Source organism: Apostichopus japonicus, chromosome 14 (assembly GCF_037975245.1).
Source record: "Apostichopus japonicus isolate 1M-3 chromosome 14, ASM3797524v1, whole genome shotgun sequence".
Taxonomy (NCBI): Eukaryota; Metazoa; Echinodermata; class Holothuroidea; order Aspidochirotida; family Stichopodidae; genus Apostichopus; species Apostichopus japonicus.
Genome location: NC_092574.1, coordinates 14,281,213 through 14,301,651, shown reverse-complemented (window position 1 = coordinate 14,301,651; position 20,439 = coordinate 14,281,213). Strand labels below are relative to the sequence as shown.

General features: G+C 38.5%; 1 protein-coding gene across 4 annotated transcripts; it reads right to left on the bottom strand.

Moving 5' to 3' along the window:
- Nucleotides 1-699: 699 nt before the first annotated feature.
- On the bottom strand, nucleotides 700-18,521 carry LOC139979994 (platelet glycoprotein 4-like). 4 transcript variants are annotated; one of them, XM_071991317.1, is made up of 14 exons: nucleotides 18,262-18,521; nucleotides 12,817-12,954; nucleotides 11,724-11,940; nucleotides 10,256-10,413; nucleotides 9,902-10,049; nucleotides 8,611-8,814; nucleotides 6,548-6,689; nucleotides 5,843-5,912; nucleotides 4,845-5,026; nucleotides 3,688-3,806; nucleotides 3,194-3,267; nucleotides 2,577-2,628; nucleotides 1,831-1,992; nucleotides 700-1,339 (listed from the first exon to the last, which is right to left on the bottom strand). In XM_071991317.1, exons 3-14 carry the CDS (start codon nucleotides 11,835-11,837, stop codon nucleotides 1,205-1,207), a joined length of 1,560 nt encoding a protein of 519 aa, XP_071847418.1. In that variant the 5' UTR covers nucleotides 11,838-11,940; nucleotides 12,817-12,954; nucleotides 18,262-18,521; the 3' UTR covers nucleotides 700-1,204. The 4 variants fall into 4 exon arrangements, with proteins under 4 accessions (XP_071847418.1, XP_071847417.1, XP_071847420.1 ...); XM_071991316.1 differs by lacking the exon at nucleotides 18,262-18,521 and adding an exon at nucleotides 15,442-15,914; XM_071991319.1 differs by lacking the exons at nucleotides 12,817-12,954; nucleotides 18,262-18,521 and adding an exon at nucleotides 15,442-15,914 and having other exon boundaries at nucleotides 11,724-11,974.
- Between the last annotated feature and the right edge of the window lie 1,918 nt (nucleotides 18,522-20,439).

The following is a 20,439-nucleotide window of genomic DNA, read 5'->3' as shown; positions in this document are numbered from 1 at the left end:
TTTTTATATATGAATGTGATATATAACACAAGTATGTATACAGTAAGATATAATTAAAACAGCAGATAAAAAATAACAATATATCAAGTCAATTTAAACCTGTGATGTCTCGTAAAATATGTAAAAAATAACAACGTCACCTTAAAGGGATCTTCCACTTGCAGAAAATATAACACAATATGATAATAATGAAAAAACAATTCCGCACTGTCAGTTGGAAACCGAATCTCAATATTTGCCTCCTTTCTTGAGATATAATTAATTTAATACGATCTATTTTGACTAGCTATAAATCCTCCTTTACTCCAGGTAATGAATCACATTCGTCATACACAATACTTCGCCAGATGTGGCTTTGATAGAAGGATGTGTAAACTTCCCTGTAATATTGTTAAGCAATGACACAAGCAATCAGCCATCGCGTGGGATATCACTATAAACACTCATTTTATACATCTTTTTTTCAATACCACACCAGTTTAGTTGACCAGAAGAAGCGAAGAAATCATGCTTTAAAAGTAATTCCGTGTCATTAGTTTATTTCCGAAGTGCTGCTTACGTCATCAACATTGCAGGATACAATCTTTGTTCGTTCGTTCGTTTGTTGGAGCGGCGTGCATTTTACTTTAGACATTCCCATACAGATGGACGTAATCTCCTCCCTACCCACCCACCCCCCCCCCGCCCACCCACCCCCTCATGTATGGTTGTCAGTAACTTCAATAACGACTTCGTCAACATATGGACCGATATATAGATAGATACAAATTTGAATATATACATTTTTCGCAAAACTCACTCCTCACCAAAGTCAGTTTAATCCTGTCTCTTTCGGCCCAATCCATATAGGCTTATACCAGTCTACTAAAGCAGCATCGCCCTAAATCAACACTGAGATGTCAGTGTCATTTCTGTCCTACCTAGTTCCGCGATACTAGGACCGCTGTTGAACCGCTGATGAACCCTGTTGGAGGTTCACTATGATAAGCTTAGACCTTCACTGCTGCCTTGATCTTTTCAAATAGACATGCCAAAACGATGGGAATGCTCATTTTATCCATGAATTCTTTCAATACATTAATTTCTATATACATATATAGGTTGTCATTAAAATGAACTTAATAACATGTTATATTTTACATAACTGTTGGTAACTTCAGTACTATTTCAGCTACTTCCGGTATAACACTGACGTCATATCCGTTCACAGAACATCCATCTTGCTATCTGATTTTTGAATATCTTCATATGGATCGTGGTCAGCTTTCTTCTCGTCCTTGACCTGCACTGAAGGATTGACCTTACCTTCTAATGCATGTTCGGATTTGTTTGATATCATCTGAAGAACAAGAAAACAGAATGATCAACCAGAACTGCATTTGCGGGCAAATACGCAGTAGTGTAGTGCGCGTACGTGGAGTGCTTGCAGTATTAGGAAGAATTTTCGGTCGCCCATAGTGATTATTTTTGGGCAGACAACACACCAGGGAGTATAGTCATGTAGGTGCCTACAAAGTGAGGGCGCTTGTGAGCGCCGTGACGGGTTCAGAATAAGTTGCCTACGCAGGTAGCCTCTGAAACTGCAAATGTACAGAGACTATTTGAAACTTGAAGTTTCAACGTCCAGTCATGCAGGGATCGTAGGTAACGTATTGAAGCGCGCAGGCGCACTACAATAAAGACAAGGAGATCACATACGGTAGAGGCCAATCGCCACTCTGCTGGAAATGAAACAAGGTCGATAAATAAAAGGGGAAAGTTTTTGCATGGAAAGTTTGGCTATGATGATGAACAAGTTTGGTCACTGCAGAGTAAATATACGCCACATACCTTTGGGTCCTGTTTGTTCTTGTCATACAAGAGAATTCCTAGCCATACCAATAAACCTATTCCTCCCACTAGAAGTAGAGACGTGATCACCACGATCAATATGAGAGGAAGGCGAGTCTTCAAGAAGTATTCCCGCGCAATGTCTTCTGGTACGCCTGCACTCTGTTTAGAGATAAATAGAGATTAATTTGAAGAGGATTTACCCTTCGGAAATAATTGACGAATACCAGTTATACGACCGGGTGGAGTGAAGGGAATGGGAGGGAAAGACTTTATGAAATACCAGTTAGACGAAGGGGTGGAGTAAAGGGGAAGGAATGGGAGGGGCAGTGGTGGAGAGATTCAAGACGGTTGTAGATATTAACTCTCGATCACAAAATATCGTTGTTTCATCTTTTTCTTTTCGCTTTATGCGATACATAGCGAAACAATAGGTTTATAAAGGTTTTACACCTTGAAACTAAAGTGTGTTAATTTTCAAAGAAAAAAGTCTTTGTATCACTTTGTAATGTCCAATATGTATATGAAGTAACAAACCGTTAATTAGAAGTTGTTAAATAAACTACAATGTACTAGATGAACCTTGATGCGGTATAAGATAAGCTTAAATTTATTAATGTCAGTTGATTTCAGTAATATAACTGATAAACCACACATCAGTAAACAGTGCACGTTATCATTACTATCAACTTAATGAGCTATTTGGTATCATTATGAGGTACCACGTTCCATCTTTACTCACATACCTCATTCTGCCAAAGTATTGGAAAATAAGCCGTCGGGATAGTCTCTAAACCACTGAAAATTAAAATAAGAAAATACATTAAATTTTTATATGTATATATATATATATATATATATATATATATATATATATATATATATATATATATATATATATATATATATATATATATATATATATATATAGGTTGAGTGCAGAGATATGGTTTTAACGTTGACAGAAGAACGCTGGTTGATGTTTTGAGCTTAAGTGACCATTATTTTACTTTCTAGCAGTTTTCATTTTCTTTGTTTGGGGAGCGATCAGGGAGGGTCGCAACGAGGATGAAAATTAGCAATAAAACTTGCCAAGAGCAAAGAAGTAATGCTTGGCTAGAATGGGATTTAAACCAGTGACGTCAGGATTACAAGCATCGTACGTTACCAACTGAGCAACTCAGGCCTTACAGTTAGTGGTGATTGCTATATAGCCATTTCTCTGCCGGGGTTGCCAATCAGGAGCCTCAGGACCGAATCCAGGGGGGGGGTACATCACAATTTCCTTCCATACAGCCCTCCAGTTTGCCCACACTGGACCATCCTGCCTGTATCTATAACAACTATCTCTACGGTAACTTACGTAACGAAGTCATAATCTCTGATGAAAACATTGACCTGAGCTCTGATATCTCCTTTCATTGTCGCACCGGAAATCTGGCAAATAAATATCACTTTAATTATTAAATACGCAATCGAATTGCTGCAATTCTGAAAACATGCAAACAGGACAAATTTTCCAATTTATGGAGAAAATAAATAAAAATGACGAAACAGTTTTTCTCTTATAAAGTATAGGCGACATGGTAAATTTAAAGCATTGAAATATTGTAAAATATTAATCAGTTTAGGTATACAGTAGCCAATATTTCACACTCTTGCTATGGAAATATCCGTACGAAATATTCCTGTTTGTGAAGGATACATGCGTAGGAAGTGTACTTTTACTATATTTTTTATGGAAATGTTCTTTCTATAGGATATATCCTTATACAGTTAAGCTTATCTGTGATAATTGAGTGGTTGTTTCTTCCTGATTCATGAATATGCATATGCATATGAATATGCATAACTTACTGGTTCCACATCTACCGCGATTTGGTGTTCTTCTTTATTAGGTGCCATGCCTTCAACCATATCCAATACACTCTGCTCCGTATAGAGAAAGTGAGGAGTGGAAAGGAAGACCGGAGCATCTAAAATAATAACAACATATAAAAACAATGGTTTATTGGTATAGATGTCACTTTAACGTCATATTGGCCAAGCCGTATATCATGTATAGGAGGGCGGAATGGGTGAGGGAGGAGTGTGAGTTTCTAGAACATATTTAATCACATTCTCGGTTAGTGGTGTGTCTGTTTGTTCGTGGATTGCCAAGAGCTAGGTCCGGTCCCGAGGTCAATTATATGCCCTGGGCCTATTCTTGAAGTCTTCATTATTTCTCAAGTAGGCCTACAGTATATGAACATCAGAATATGTTATCTTTTATCCAATAATTCCCCTTGCCCCTATATCAGGGGTCCGAGGAGGCTGGCTGTATATTTCCCATTACCCCTCTCGTCTGACCTGAGCGTGATATTTCATTAGACATATACCGGTACTACATTCCCCTATATAATTACAATGATTCTGATCAAAGGAACCGAATGCGACTGAAGATAATATCAGTTGGTGAGGTAACGCTTGCATGTTCGTGACCAAAGTTCATTGTCTTGAATGATCATATTTGAAGGGGAAAAAAAAGTTCTAATGCAATGTTAATTTTCTGCTTTATTTCGAAAAACTTTCCCATGAATGAAGGCTGAACATGACTCCTCATAAGCTGGTTATCACTGTTTAAAACATGGGCAAAATACCTGTATTTTGGAGTAGGGCTTGATGAGAGGATGGTAGTTGGTCGATATTTTGATATTACAAGACAGTGATGTAGACCTACGTGTGATAGTGACGGCGGTATCGAAAGTCAGGTCGTGCCACGCGGGCAGTAATCTGTCATCGGCCACCCCCCCCCCCCACAGTTTCCTCACTATGCATTTTCCCTTAAGTATATTATGAAAATGACAATACAATATTCTTTATCCCATATTTTTCGGGCCAACCGTAAGTTCCTTTGCGCCCTTTATTGACCACGGGCCCTCGGGCTGTACCCCCTGACCCTCTCACTTCCGGTCTAGATGTGGAAATAGGGAGAGAATAAACTTGAGAAAACATTACGATATCAAACAACTCACGGAAGAAGCATACTGAGGCATTCACGAGTCCCGACGGTGGACATGTAAATTCATCTGGGACGCAAAAGCCAATATTATCGGGATTAATATCAGGACTGGCAAATAACCAATCCGGTTGTACGTAATGTAGCACTGGCACACGATGATATTTTCTGTCTTCCTCGTATACAGCTGCACCAGTTCTGCGAACAGGGTGAATAGAAAAAGGACAACTACTTTAGGAGTTCTTCAGTTATTGATGGGTATGTAACTTCTGTAGAGGATAGGGCCTACACCTTTCCATAAATAACTGGGATTACCAGCAATAACAGTATTGCTAACAATTTTGTAATGATGTAATGAAAATCGTTTGAATAAGTTGTTTTTTCATGGAGTCAAGAGCTGGAGTGGGCGTTTTGCGACGGTGGTGGTTGGGGGTGGGGGGGCTCTGAGAGGAGGACATAGCCGGGTATGCATAAAGCCTATCGTACAACACACAGACGATACAGTGATGTATATTGCACTACATATGGTCTGGAAGGGTGAAGACAATAAATGAAGTAGAGGGATCCCCTTCCACGATCCCCTGTCCCAAAATGCTGCTATGAATCAAGACACTTAACATACACACAAGTACACCCCAGATACGCCAACACACACAAACATCATTTACACTCTCACGAACGGTTGCATACAATGAAGACACATAGGTCAATCTCATAATGCTATAATACTAGTCTTGATTGTCCTCCCATATGCTTGTCCATATAATATCGAAGCACTTGTATTGACAGTATGAACAGTTCCTATAACCTTATCTGATATAAACAGGATTATCATACTGATCATACTGTCAGTATAAGTGCTTTGCAGCATGACATGAAAGGACAGTTATAAAAAAACTAATTGTGCCAAATGGTGCACCCTAACGCCAGTAAACTTTAGTATGAAAGAAACGAACCGACTGCAAGAAATATGAAATGTATCAATCTATTTTGTAGTTAACTTGTTTTGCTCACCTACAAGCTAGAGGGATGAATGCGTAAAATGTCTCTTCTTTCTTCACAAACGGATGCTGTACTGTGCCATCTAAAGTGGAAGAAAGTTTGACAGAAGTGCATACGGCAATAAATGCGACTCCCATGTAAATGGGAAGAAAAAAAATCGAAGAGCTCGGCGTCAAATGGTGCAGATGAGGCATATTTGGCTATTAATTAGATCATTGATACCGGTGTAAACCACCCCACAAATATCAAGAGTGTTGATATTTGTGGGGTGGTTTACACCGGTATCAATGATCTAATTCTTCCCCGGCTGAATAACAAAAATTCCCCGACTGAACCATTCCCCTCCCACTTTCGATGCCCCCCCCCCTCTCCCTTGTGCACGCCACTGGAACCGTGACACTGGTAGAGAAGATGTTTGACTACAGTTTTCTCTTTCTCAACACGCATATCGGAATGATTGTTCATCTCTGCAAAGAACATCAGAACAAAGTTTTTCACGGTAGTAGAACGAGAGGGCGGGTGGGGTGGGTTGGGTGGCAATTGATTTACCTATGGTAGTTCATAGCAGTATACCTTCAATATTCTTACAGTAATTGCACAGGCTTAGTGATTTGTATGACATATCACTGAATGCCCACTTATTGCTCCACAAGAATGTCTTCTGGTTGTCAGTACATGTGTCACGTTTCACGAAGCTTAAATGGAAAATATCTTTACCTGTTCCGTTTATCATTCGCGCTTCTGGTGTGGTCCAGTACGGTAGCTCTGTCATTCCATTCCATTTTTCTATGAGGTTGACTTTCATTATGTCAGTTTCTCCAGTGAAAACGTTCCAAAGTCCGTCATCCGAGTTGTTTTGCTGAGGGTAATAACATCACGTGACTGCATTTTTTTTAATCGACTTAACAAATATGTTGAATTTAACTTTTATCTTACAGATAGTCAAATAGGAAAATTTGGAAAAGTAATCAATCGAAAAATAAATAAACAACATAGAAGCATTTCGCAGTACTCGACAGTGAACCTATACCCCTTCATTCGCCCTCGGATTCCCTTCCCATGTGACAACAAGGGCGGCGGAACCGGGGGGGCACAGGGGGCACGTGCCCCCCCACTTTTCCTCAGGTTAAAAATGTGCCCTTTTTCTACATAAAAATTTCTAAATTAAAAAGAGTTTACAAAGCGAAACCCACGTCGAATGAAATATTTCGGGAAGTTTTAAATGTTTACTACCACAGGCGCAGGAGCCCAATTTGATTTGGGGGGGGGGGGGGGGGCTGTAACGACTTGCCCGAAAAATATTACCAACATTTTTCGCGCGCTACGCGCGAGTTTAACGTTTCAATGTGCATATCATATAGGCATGCGTTGGTTATTACATCGCATGCCAATAACATACAATCATTTGCCGTGTTGTTATAATTATTGGGAAAGTCGTTACAATAATAAAGATCATAATAATATCAGTTTAACCAGTGGCGGAGCGTCCATACAGTCAGTGGGGGGGGGGGGGCGGATGCCCCCCCCCCTGACGGACTCAAATGGACTGCTGGCTCCCTTTCAGCTCTTTACCACTTTTTACTTATTCGCGATTATTGACTTTTTTTATTGCGCTCTCGTCTACCTATTGACGTTTGTCACCTTTTTGGGGTGTAATTTGGCGATGACACCTATTTATTCTTCGTTTATCTGCAAATTAGCCAGGCCCGGAAAGGGTCATTTCCGGCGATCTAGGGGGTATCTTTACTCAAAAAATTTCTGTACGCTACGCGCCAACCTGTGGTGGCGCTCCGCTTAGATAGTGTCGAAAGCGCCTCTGCAGACCATTCTCGCCCCTCCTGACCAATACCCCTAGCTCCGCCACTGAGTTTAACCATTGAAAAACACATAGAAAATTATTTTTCTTTCAGTATTTTGACATATTACATTTGCTTTCATGCATGTATCGATCGCGAGTGCAGGGACTTGGACTTTATAATGATTTCACCTCATTTTGTCTTTTTCCTTGTTTCCCAATTTGCACATTAGATATTGCAGTGCTAGTATGTATTGTTTCCTTGAGGGGGGGGGGGGTGGCGTTGATGGAGTGATGTTTATACGCAAATAAGATAATACAATAAGAGTTATAAAGGGTACTAAATATCAGGCTGCATCAGTCCAATCGAATTTCTGCAAAGTGCCCTTCGACGTTGGTGCCCCCCCCCCCCCCCAGATTAAAAGTGCTTCCGCCGCCCTTGTGTGACAAGCTCGTCACGTGTCTAAGACTTACCCTGAACAATGTTGCAAGGTGTGTAACAGGTAGTGTATACCTTTCCCTAACAGATTTATGTGTTATATTTGAATATTCCTATCCATAGCATATCCCTATAGCATTCTTTCGATCGGGACTAAACTACACCTACCCCAAAAATTCCCAATACCATTGCCTTGTGACAGCCCACTACGGGCCCACTGCTTGCCCTTATAAATGATTTTATGATTCTACAGAGTGTAACAGGAGCGATGTCACCCTCTCTCAACAGGTCTTGTGCTGTGCATATAGATAATTTGCAGCTACCTTCACACCATAATGCATACCTTCCATTGAGTGTAAATGACCCTCCTCACTACCCCTCCCGTCCACCCCCAGATTTTCTTCTTATAATAACTATCTTCTACTAAGAGACCTTGCTATAGTTAAGGGTATATAGGCATCTTCTTATCCCCTTCAATCCTTCGATTGAGGATAAAACTACCCGCCCCCACCCACCAACACACACACATTCCCCCATGAGACGTACCCCTAGCATGATTCCAAAGTGTGTAAGAGGTATGACATCCTCTCCTAGGAGTTCTTGTGCTAGTTTAAGATAGTCATCCTCATATCCCCAGAGTATCTCTTCTACTGTTGTAGTCACGATTGGCTGAGCACCTGATCTCTGATGGATGATATTCCAGAGTGCTTTACGTCTTCTTGGTTGATATCGTATGATATGAGCCACCGCCTATACATTAGCATGAGAGACAATTGAAAATGGATTGTATTATGACAGGAATATTACATCAAAATTCATTAATAAACGAGTAAACCGATACAGCGTTATTATCGAATGCCGTTTGGAACAATGATATCGCATTAAGTTTAAACTTTAAGGGTTTAAAGTACTTGATTATCAAGGAATGGACCTCTGTAGGGGGACGGGGGGGAGGGGGACAATTTACATGATACACGTTGCATATAGACGTTTACGGGTTACCAATATGAGCAATTTACGCCAACATCTTTTTCGGTAAATCATGCTTTTATTTCTGAGAGGATGGGGGAGTTGGGGGGGGGGGTTGTTACCTTCCTTCCTAACATTCTGTTGAGGGAATTGATAACTCTTTCCCGTACTGAAGTAAGACCAATTATACCAATACATACATGTAGTTGAGCAAAGTAGCAAAAAACCTGTTGGGCGCACATAATTGGTATACATCGTATTCATCCGTGTTAAATAACACGTATGACACGCACCGCAGAACTTTAAGACAGGCTTAATTCCTCACATTACAATCATGATATAAATTGTACTCTCTAAGAAAATTAAAGTTTTTTTTCTTCAAACCTTGTTCAGTTTGCAAATCAGATTCATCAGATTTACCGCAATGTTTTGTCAAAATTATATTAATTTTGTATTTTCGTCTAATATATGCAACACGTTGTTAGACTTTTATACATTTTCGATTAGATTGAATTTTGGAACATAACGATAAAACCTATAGAAGCCTTTAGTGGTGAGTAAATACGGATTGATTGATATTTGCAGAGCCTATACTCGGCGAAATATTTGTCCTTTACAACCCCTCCAGTTGTGACATTTTCTCAAACAAACAAGCAGTTTACGGTCAAGATCAACTTTTTGTGTTTGTTTAGTTGTTTCAAGTCTCGAAGAAAGAGGAAGGCCATATCAATATTGACTGCGAATAATGAATAAGGAAGTAAAAGAATACGTATTTGTTAAAATGGTTTTCTTGCCTACTTCTTATAAATTATTATTATCGGCATTTCTCGATTAAATTGATAGTAGAACGTATAGGTTATACACTCACGAAGACGGCAATGTTGATTGTGGTGACTGTATCCGTCTGGGGTCCCACTGACATGTCTCGATTAAAGATAAATTGTTTTTTGTTTCTGAATGTGACTGTTCCATTGTCGTTGTGCACAATGGTGGATTCATCTTTTGGTCTGTATTCCCTGAAGAATGGAAAAAATTGACAAAAAAAGTTGGAGAAAACCCCCAAAAATAAAGTTGTTAGGTTTCTTGTTCAGACTCTATCTTTTGTGACTTTTCTTCAACAGTAAAAATAACAATAACAAAAGGATAGGTGTGACCATACTATGTTTATATTCACGTTGAATTATAGCGTAAAAGACAATAACATTGAAATGGTGAAACTTACGTCCAAGTGTAGGGGCCTTTCTGCTCAAGACGCGGTTTTGCTCCTAACAAGAACTCGTCTGGGTTTTGAAGATCCCAAATCCAAAACTGCAGGTAAAATGGAACAGGAACCTCAACCCACACAGGATACGCAATAGTACCAGGTTTGAGAATCACCGCCTGTTACACAAACATCAGAGTGTTAAACGTAAGTTAATACAATACAATGCTGAAGTAATCGCCTCTGAGTGAAATCGTTTCGAGTTATAACTTGGGAGGAGTAGAAGGATGATTGGTTAAATGGGTGATACATGGGTACTCGCTATAAATACCAGTCCAAGCCCGATTCCAACTAGCCGGCGACCATGTTCGAAATCTTGAAGGTGTGAGCTGTAAAAGCTAAGGTTATACCTACCTCATTTTGTGAAGGTTAATGAATATATATTTATATATAAGAAAAAATGAAAAAAAAAAAATATCGGCTTGTGCATATCACTTTGTATACACATAATGATTCCGTTATCTATTGATTTCTTTAGCAGTGAAAAGTTAGAGTCGAAGTAGAATTAATACTATTGGTCTCATATTAATCACGTGATTTGGGATTTTTGCATTAACTATTGGTGCTACTTGATTAAAAGCAATCTTTAGGAGTGGGTTGATGAGCCAGGTCCAGCTAAGAGGGCGGAGTTGCTGTTCTGCAGTGGAGCGGAAATTGGTTGAATGATACCTAATATTAATAAACGATTATAACTAAATGGTCCTGAGGCGTTGTTGATATAGTTTAGATAGCATCGGCGTATTGGTCTACGAAAATGAGTGGATGGGGGTCATCGTGAGGGCGAGGTATGGTTTCATTTGACTGGGTTCCCCAGAAATCAATTGATCCGAAATAGAGAGAACATTGCAACAGATCGGTGCTGTGGCCGAGTGGATAAAGGCGGTGGCATTTGAAGCAACGAGGCTTAGCAATCGGGAGGTTCCGGGTTCGAAATCCGGCCGGGTCATAGTATAAGGTGGTTTTTTTTATCCAAAAGCAATCTACGGTTTTCCCATCTGAAATGACTTTCTAAATTGAAAAGATTCCAAATCAAAAAATTGGAAGCCACCCGACGTGTAAGTTGTAATCCACAAGCCCTTGCGGGTTTCTCCCACATTTGTGGGCGCTTAAGCGTCGTAAAAGTAACTGCTGATTATAAAAGATTATAAAAAAAGCTCAACGAAAAGTGTTATTGTAAATGACATTGATGAAAAATATCAATCTGTAGTCATTTTTTTATCTTTATTCCAAACTATTACCACAGCACCGCTATGACGTCAAAATAAGGTAAGGTTAAATAATGGTATACTTACTCGACAATGACCAGTAAGGATAGGAGGACGAAGAGGGGGGAGGGGGAGGGGTGGAGGGGTAAGGGTGTAGTAAGTTCCTTTGACTAAGCTATTCCATTTTTTATCAGAAATGATGAGCAATGTTCATTGTTACTTACGTGTTCAACAATGACGTCAACAATAATAACGGTCATCGGGAGAAGTAATATTCCGATGGCAAGAGTGATTCCACCACAAACTGAAGAACAACATATTTTGCGATTTTTATTCATCTTGCTAAAAAGTCCTTTAAATCCAAGTTAGATAAACATTCCTTCAGGATAAATCCCTCTGCAAAAGATAGTACTTTGTTTGTCCTGTCTGGAGCTGTGCGGTCTGAAAGTGAAAAGAAAAAATCCAACAATAGCTACTGAAAGAAAATGCAAAATTGTTAGAGTTTAATCTATAGGTAACATAGACAATTTGACGCGACCTAGGAGCTATAGGAATGTCACAGCTTGACTGATTTTTAAACCTAAGTTACTCCCCGTTTAATAGTATAGAAGAAGAGCAAGGCAATAAATTGAACCCGACTTCCTTTTGTTTATATTATTATTATTGTTATTATTTTTAAAGTTTGCAAACTCTCCAAAAGCAAGCCTGGAGATCAACTATCTCTAATTTTTGTTAACGACGTCGAGAAAGAGATAATTTATCTTGTAAACTATTAATTATTTTTACTCCGGTTAAGTGGATCAAAGTCCAAACAGTAGTGATTAAAGGTCTGTCAAAGATTGTGTCAAGAGTGTGTTAAAACCGTTTAATTTAACCAAAGCTTAGGGAATATTGTCAACACACGGAAGGTGATAAAAGTGATACATATCACATATTATCTAATTTGGTATTTGTTGTTATGATAAGATAAATCATCTAAGTGTGACGATAAATGAGTTCACAAGCACTGTTTAGTCACCCCACATTTACAGTCACCTTAAATAGGCACACACATACAAGCACGCACACGCACACACCCCCTTTTGAACACTCTCACAAGTAATATCTATATAACTCCAGGGCAGTCATAAACATTTGTAAGTTTGAATAGGAACTGAGGGATTCAGGACATGTTAGAAAGGCACAACACAGGGACCGGTGCAGGGAGGAGTCACGGGGCTCGATACTTCCTCCCTTATTCCTATGTCCCCCCTTCCCCATGAAAATTAGCTGCAAACATCAATATTGAAATTAAGACAAGGTAAATTGTGAACAAACCTCTTCACCCCGTGTTTTCCTTTGATGCTTTCTTGTATTCTACCGATACTCGACTCCCCCTCCCTCCCACACCTCCCCCAAGCTCCCTCCCTTCGAGAAAGTCTGGATTCGTCACTGCAAGACTGTGCTCGTGGATGTCTGGAATGATAATGAATGAATGAGTTGGTCACGGGGTACGATGAAGATGTATTCATGTGTGGGGTGGGGTGGGGTTGAGTAGGTGGGATGGGGTGGGGGAGACGGGAAGGTGAGGTTGGCGTGGGTGAGATAGGGTGGGGGTACGTTGGAGTTAATGCTGTAAATAAGTCACTAGTGCATTGCCCTACTTTTTTAATTCACGTCCCAAATTGTTGCAACCAGCACATTGCTATGCTCTCTTACTCGTATGTACTATGTTTATATAGTTCACTTAATTCTTCCTTCAACATACAAATTTCTCGACTTTAGGGTTGCATTGACTTTCAATCAGTCTTTCTAGTCACAAATCAAGTTACACCATATACATGCAACTGTTAACAAGAATGTCGGGTGTTTGCTTATTATAGAAGGTAAAGAACGATTTCGATGCCATCATAGAGCTATACTTTAGGCTAATTAATCAACTAAGAAAAAAATAAGAACAGTGTAGATTTTTTTTTAAATACCAAGATTTCCTTGACTTGACGACAGCGGTGTTTGTCAAAGTAGGAAGGAAATGACGTCATGTTTTTCATCCTGTTCATAACCGTTAAGTGGCCTATCGGTAACAAACTGTACGTAATTCAATACTTTAGAAGTAAGTATATACATAATCTCAAAATATGCGAAAGGTGTATTTATCAGGTGGTCTATAGCAACGATGGCGTGTGAAAAGACACTGAAGTAGCAAAAAGGTGCCAGATCTTTGCTTTAAAGCAGCTGTTTGAGTTTGGTTTTGATTTAAGAAAAAGTATCCAGCCTGTTTTATACTAAAACCTCATATCAATGGAGTTTGTTAGTTTTATTGGTTTGACTAGCAAAATTTCATTTCAAGAAGTGGATTAAAAGTTAAATATTTTGAAATTCCCATGTTTACTTTGATCTGAGTGTGTTTATGTTACTATGAAAATATTGTCCGGATGACAAACATGTTCAGGATTGAACTAAGTTCTTTAACTATACTTATTCTTAAACCTTCATTTGGTTAAAATCTCTCGGAGAGTGTCATTTAGTTTGGTCAATTACAATCTTATTTTTATTATTACTCAATATAGGATTGGTAAAATTTCTTACGAAACTGTTTGCATAAAAAAGCCTTACATCATACATGTAACTGCACTATCAAACACTTTCAAACACTATCGGACACTATCGAACACTATCGAACACCATCAAACACCACCAAACACCTTCAAACACCTCCAAACGCCATCAAACACCATTAAACGCCATCAAACACCATTAACACCATTAACTCCATCAAACACCACCAAACACCATGAAACACCATGAATCACCACGAAACACCATCAAACACCATCAAACGTCTTCAAACGCCTTCAAACGCCATCAAGCACCATTAAACGCCATCAAACACCATTAAACACCATCAAACATCATTAACACCATCAAACACCATCAAACAACATCAAACACTAAACTGTTTTCACTATATAAATTCAATGTATCAAAGCCACTGAACTGCATAAGATATATACTTGCATGCACTTAAAACAGCTTTATGAGTTGAAATCGATAATATTTCTAATGTTCAATACTAGTTCAAAGTAAAATCCCATATGTAACTCATTAGTTTCTCTATCAAAGTTTCATATCCAAGTAGTGACGAAAATGTACTTTTACATGTATACTGTGTTGGAGAGTGTCTTATATAGTTTGATCAATTGCAAACTTATTTTGAGTTATACTCATTAGGTTTGGAAAATTCCAACCAAAACTCAAAATGCTGCTATATAAGTCATATTATATAGATCATCGAGTTATCACCATTAATTAGTGGGGATCGTTCAGAAAGAATTATTCGGTTAACCGTAAAAACTGAATCGGTTTTGTCGGGTGTATAGAGCTCGGGAGGTGGCTTTTAGCAACAAGTGGTGCAGCTATGAAAAGAAAAGTACATATTCTCTCAAGCTCAAACATGGCTTTTTATATATTTGTCACCTCCGTTTTCTCCGGAATGTACAATTTGTAAGCCTTTTTGGGGTCCTGGGGACTTCAGCTGTGAAATTTCCCCTTTTCAGATGTTTAAATTAAGCACAAAAATACATTTGAGAGAAGAATTCAGTTTCATTGGAATGTATTTGAAAGCCCTAGTGGGGTCTAGAGGGCGAAGCCCCCGGGAGCTATAGCATTTTTAAATTTTGACCCCACCCACCCCCACCCACCCCCACCCCACCCCCCTCGATGCTCAACCTTGCGGACGCCCATGATCACTAGCGTTGTTTAAGAACACACACCGATGATATAAACACTAACAAGAAATACTGGATAGGCTTCCTTCCATGTTGTAATAAGTTAGGCTACGTAGCATTGCAACTTTGAAAGCATGTCAATAACATTTTGCACAAGTGGCACAGTAGGCTTTTTCAGTGACTATGATCAGTGTGATTTTCATACCTTTTACAAATATAAACAAATTAAACTCACCTTAACTATTCTATTTAAATAAACCAGAAAAGTTTAAATAAGTCGTAACAGCGTTCCGGTTTATAGTCCTGTGAACAATAATGATGTATGAAACTAGCCGATCTTGGCGGACCTTTTCAAAAGAGACATTATTTCTTCTGTGTTATTTGTTTGCTATATAGATGAGAAACATCCGATCACCGAACCTCTCATATAGTTACTTGAGATTAATGAAATCTTGTTAAGTCGGTACAGGCAAAATACCAACCAGAATCAACACATTACCTAAAACTTAACCTACTCTTTTAAGTTTGATTATCACATGATGGTAACACCTATATCCAAGTCCAAACGGAACAGCAAGGTAGTAAGTAACCTTTCGGCCGATTCATTTTATGCAACCAACATATCATGACATTATATACAAGGTAACATTGATTACCGAACCTGGATGACTTGGTTCTTTTGGGGTTTCTTTTATTTACGAAAAGGTTTAACGAGTGTATCACCATCTATGAGACGATCTTCAAATAAGATGGACCTTGCTTCTATACGGGTAAACATTAAACATATCAAAACAATAAGATAGGGATATGTTGTAACCAATAGTTCGGTAGTAATGTATTACTAAAGATATGGAAGGATGCGAGGGGTCGGGGGGGGGGCCGATATTGGCGTAGCCAGAGGGTCGCAGCGAGCCAAGTGCTCCTCGCAGAAACTTTCAATAACAAAAGAAAATCAATACCTAAGATATATATGATACTGGACAGACTACTTGTTTTTAAAGCACTTTGTGATGTGCTTCTCGGAAGCATTTTTTCCTCATTAGATATACTAAGCACAGAACGACATTTCTCTGAACAAATTAACTTTAATACAGTGATTATAACCTTTAGTCAAATTTCCGTACGTTGTACGGTACTTGATAGTCGTGCTTTGGATCAATAAAGATAGAGATATGGGATACCTATACCCACGCGTAGTTTTATGTATTTGTTAATGTTTGATATCGTAATATACACAGGGTTGCAGACACTGAGATCATGTGGGACACGTGACTCATCTCTTCACTTCACCACGAAATATTCTTCCAAATGGCTTACATACGTTTTTTAACAACAAATTAATACACAAATGCATTTACGATGATGGAAATGATAGCAGCATTTTGCATCTAAGCTCCCTTATACCGAGACAACAAAAAATCATTTTGAGGGACACCCTTCCCATTAGACCCCTCACGAGAGCGGACGTTTTGTCACCCCCCCCCCACCACCACCACCTCCCTGAAATTCGAATTTGCAACAGAGGGTAGAACCTATATGGTGTAATGAAAAGTCATATCAATACAAGCGTTAATTAAACTTAAATTCCCTGACCCTGAAAATACCGCCCCCTCCCCCACTCCTGAAATTCGAATTTGCAACAGAGGGTAGAGCCTATATGGTGTAATGAAAATCATAACAATATAAGCGTTAATTAAAGTTAAATTCCCTAAACCTTAAAAAACCGCCCCTCCTCCAACTCCTGAAATTCGAATTTGTAACAGAGGGTAGAGCCTATATGGTGTCATGAAAAGTCATAACAATACAAACGTTAATTAAAGTTAAATTCCCTAAACCTTAAAAAACCGCCCCTCCTCCAACTCCTGAAATTCGAATTTGTAACAGAGGGTAGAGCCTATATGGTGTCATGAAAAGTCATAACAATACAAGCGTTAATTAAAGTTAAATTCCCTAAACCTTAATAAACCGCCCCTCCAACTCCTCAAATTCGAATTTGCAACAGAGGGTAGAGCCTATATATGGCTGGGTAAGACCAAACCGGCAAACTACCTTTGACATTTGGAGAGGTGTTATACCGTCCAACATGTTTTTATACCTTTTTTTCTAATATACGGATGCTTTTAAAAGCTATTGCAGCATTTCCTATAAAATAGCAAATCGTTTCAAACTAGCGCCGTCATTCATCATAACAGCAGAGATATAGATATATTAGTGGAATTATATAATACGCAAGGAAACAAGCAACTCCTATACCCCACCCCACCCCACCCCGCCCATTAATAACAAGTAAACATTAGCGGTGTTCGGTATAATGTAGTTTGAATGTGTTTTAAGAATTAGGGAGGATTATTTGAATATTATTTTGCGTTTGGTGTTCTTCTTTTAAGAAATATATCTGTGCGTTATAATATGGTAACATAATTAAGTTTGGTCTTTATCTGATATTTAGATCATTTGATCTGTGTGATCTTCTAACTTCCATACACCATGAAATTTACTCTTAAATATAATTCAGCATGTAAAGCATATACTGGCACTTCGGTTCAACTAGCGCCAAACCGCACCCATCTAAGTTAAAGACGAAATGCTGCGATTTATTATGCCAGATGGCTCATATGCTCTCAAAGAACGTCATTTGATATTAATAACTCTCCATATATTGTTTAACAATATTGTTTAAGAAAGACATCCAATTACAGCCTGGATACAGCAACCAAACTAACTGATCCACTCTCAGGCCCCAATACATCTAGACTATACTATAGCCGTATGATCAAGACGATTATATATGTCAACTAAGCATCACGCGTCCCTTGGAAAGAACTGAAACTGCACGTGATCTTAAACCAGAAGTGGGCAACCTTTTTGAATCAATGGGCCAGATATAAGGAGTGAAAATTTGACTGGGCTGCACTTAACCAACGACCTGCTGTTGATTTCAAACCTTTGATTCTGAGGACTTTCAAGCAATAGGTGTGTGTACTTAATCTGTATACACAAAAACATAATGTCAATACAGTACAGTTGGTAATTAATAGGGATAATATAGGCCTACCTGACGGCATCATTAGTGCCGATAACTTCTAAGCAGCTAGCTCGTTTTTTGTGATGATGTAAAATAGATTGATTTTTTTTCTTCTTTTTCTTGAGACATCTCACGGGCCGCAAAAAATCACTGGCGGGCTACATATGGCCCGCGGGCCGTAGGTTGCCCACCCCAGTCTTAGACAGAAAGGCTGAGAAATGATCTCTAATTCAGCAGGGTGATAACGTACAGCGAAATTCCCTTGACTGTTCTAACGACTGGATATCTGGCATCTGATAATACGATAGGCTCTCACCGACTTCTGATTGTTCATTCTATTAGTTCAATGCAAGTTAATGGGCTTAAATTCTGACGAATAAAAGAAGAGCTTCTTCTATTTCAAGAATGCCTATAGTCTATAGCACCCGGTAAATCCAACACGTAACGCAATGGGCTTTACGCTCTTTGACGAAACAAGTTATTTATTTGGGATGGTATGATTTATTCATTCACCGTACCACCCTTGCTGAAACACATTCTTGTAACAGTTTGCCTTAATTATAATGGTATATCCCGACAACAAAATTTTCATGAACAAAACAAGGCATGTCCTGCGCATATAAACAAGAACATTTCCTATGGATATTAGGTAGCAGGGTGATATATATATATATATATATATATATATATATATATATATATATATATATATATATATATATATATATATATATATGTCCCTGTCGAAAGGACTCATGATACGTCAATTGACGTACACGGTAATGATAACATGGTTACAGTACTAGTCTTGATGTAAACTGAGGTTCAAAGGTGGATCAAGTTGTTTAGTTTTCATGCCCATGTTGTCGTATCTCAAAGAGCATCAACACAATTTACTCGGAGGGCAGGGACGGGAGGCGTTCATAAACGTCGAGGGACAGTGGGACATATAACTTCGATTGAATTGAGGAGGCAAATCACAAAATCAGCCCGAAAACTTTTCGACGAAATGTAGGCCTATCTTTTTGTGCATTGCATTCTGTACTACAGTTTCAATTACTTGATTGTTTTTTGTTCTTTTAAAAAGAAGACGGCTCTCTTTAATAACATATTTTAATAATTTCTCAGCAAAAGAGCAGTTGTAATAACATTATGCTTAATTTCTCATCAAATGGCTCCTTTAATGTAACAAATGGTCAGGTTTTACTCACCAAAAAAAGGAGAAATTTTGTGGTTTTTCCACAAAACTGGGGGCAGTTGTCTCAGAGCCGTATCTTCATGCATATTTTGTTGCTTAGACGTATTGTTGATACCAAGAAATGCCCGCTCTATCATGCAGACGTGTACGACATGAAATGTTCACCGTAAGTAGTTTAGAACTCTCAGAGAAAGTTTTATGTCTTAATTGGCCTCCTGCAGTAAGACTAGTCATTATAATGTTAATTGTGTAACAAAGCAGTTAACTTGTGTATTTATAGATTTAAGGCTTAACCAGTTATACGTTTCAATTTGCTCGAATAAACTGCAACTTATGTTGAATCGGTCAGAATCTGGTGTTATACCACAATCAGTCTCTATGAGAGAGGTAATGTCCCTGAAACAAACTTTATTAGATCAATTTACCATAACAGCACCGGGAAGATGATGTTGACAAACCCTTTAACATTTCCTAGCGAAATAAAATACAAAATCTGATAACTTCTCCTGGTGGGTGTATTAAGGCCCGACGAGAGTTGTAGTTTGTCTATAGGGGATGTGTGAAGTTCATAAAATACCAATACCTATGGTACATTCACATTGTGGATGCTTCCAATGTTGTGGAGTATAAAATTAGACGTTAATTTGAAAGGAAAACGAAACATTATGTATCAGTGTGCAAGAGTGATGTCACACCTGTTTGCTCCAAGTTCACTTTTGGTACGAAAGAAGGCAACTTCAACTATCATTATCTCAAAAACGGTACATAGGAACTGAATGCAATTTCACCAGAATGATTAGATTATGTTCCTCTTTAACATATCAAATAGAAATCTTGACCTGGACTATTCTTTTAATGTTTCAAATGATTCACCTTAACGATCGAGTACCGGTATTTTATTTTACTTATTTTTTTCAACGGTATTGCATTTAAATATTTCTAAAATAGTAAAACTCATACAGAATAAGAGTATCAGGCGTGTATCATCAGCACAAGCATATGTCGAAAAA

What these genes read in the sequence shown, in the direction of transcription:
- LOC139979994 (XM_071991317.1), bottom strand. Translation starts at nt 11,837, where the DNA reads ATGAATAAAAATCGCAAAATATGTTGTTCTTCAGTTTGTGGTGGAATC. An exon ending in ACTTTGGAATCATGCTAGGG is followed by an intron (nt 6,690 to 8,610) that starts GTACGTCTCATG and finishes TATTACCCTCAG; the next exon opens with CAAAACAACTCGGATGACGG. An exon ending in AGAGATTATGACTTCGTTAC is followed by an intron (nt 2,629 to 3,193) that starts GTAAGTTACCGT and finishes TTTAATTTTCAG; the next exon opens with TGGTTTAGAGACTATCCCGA.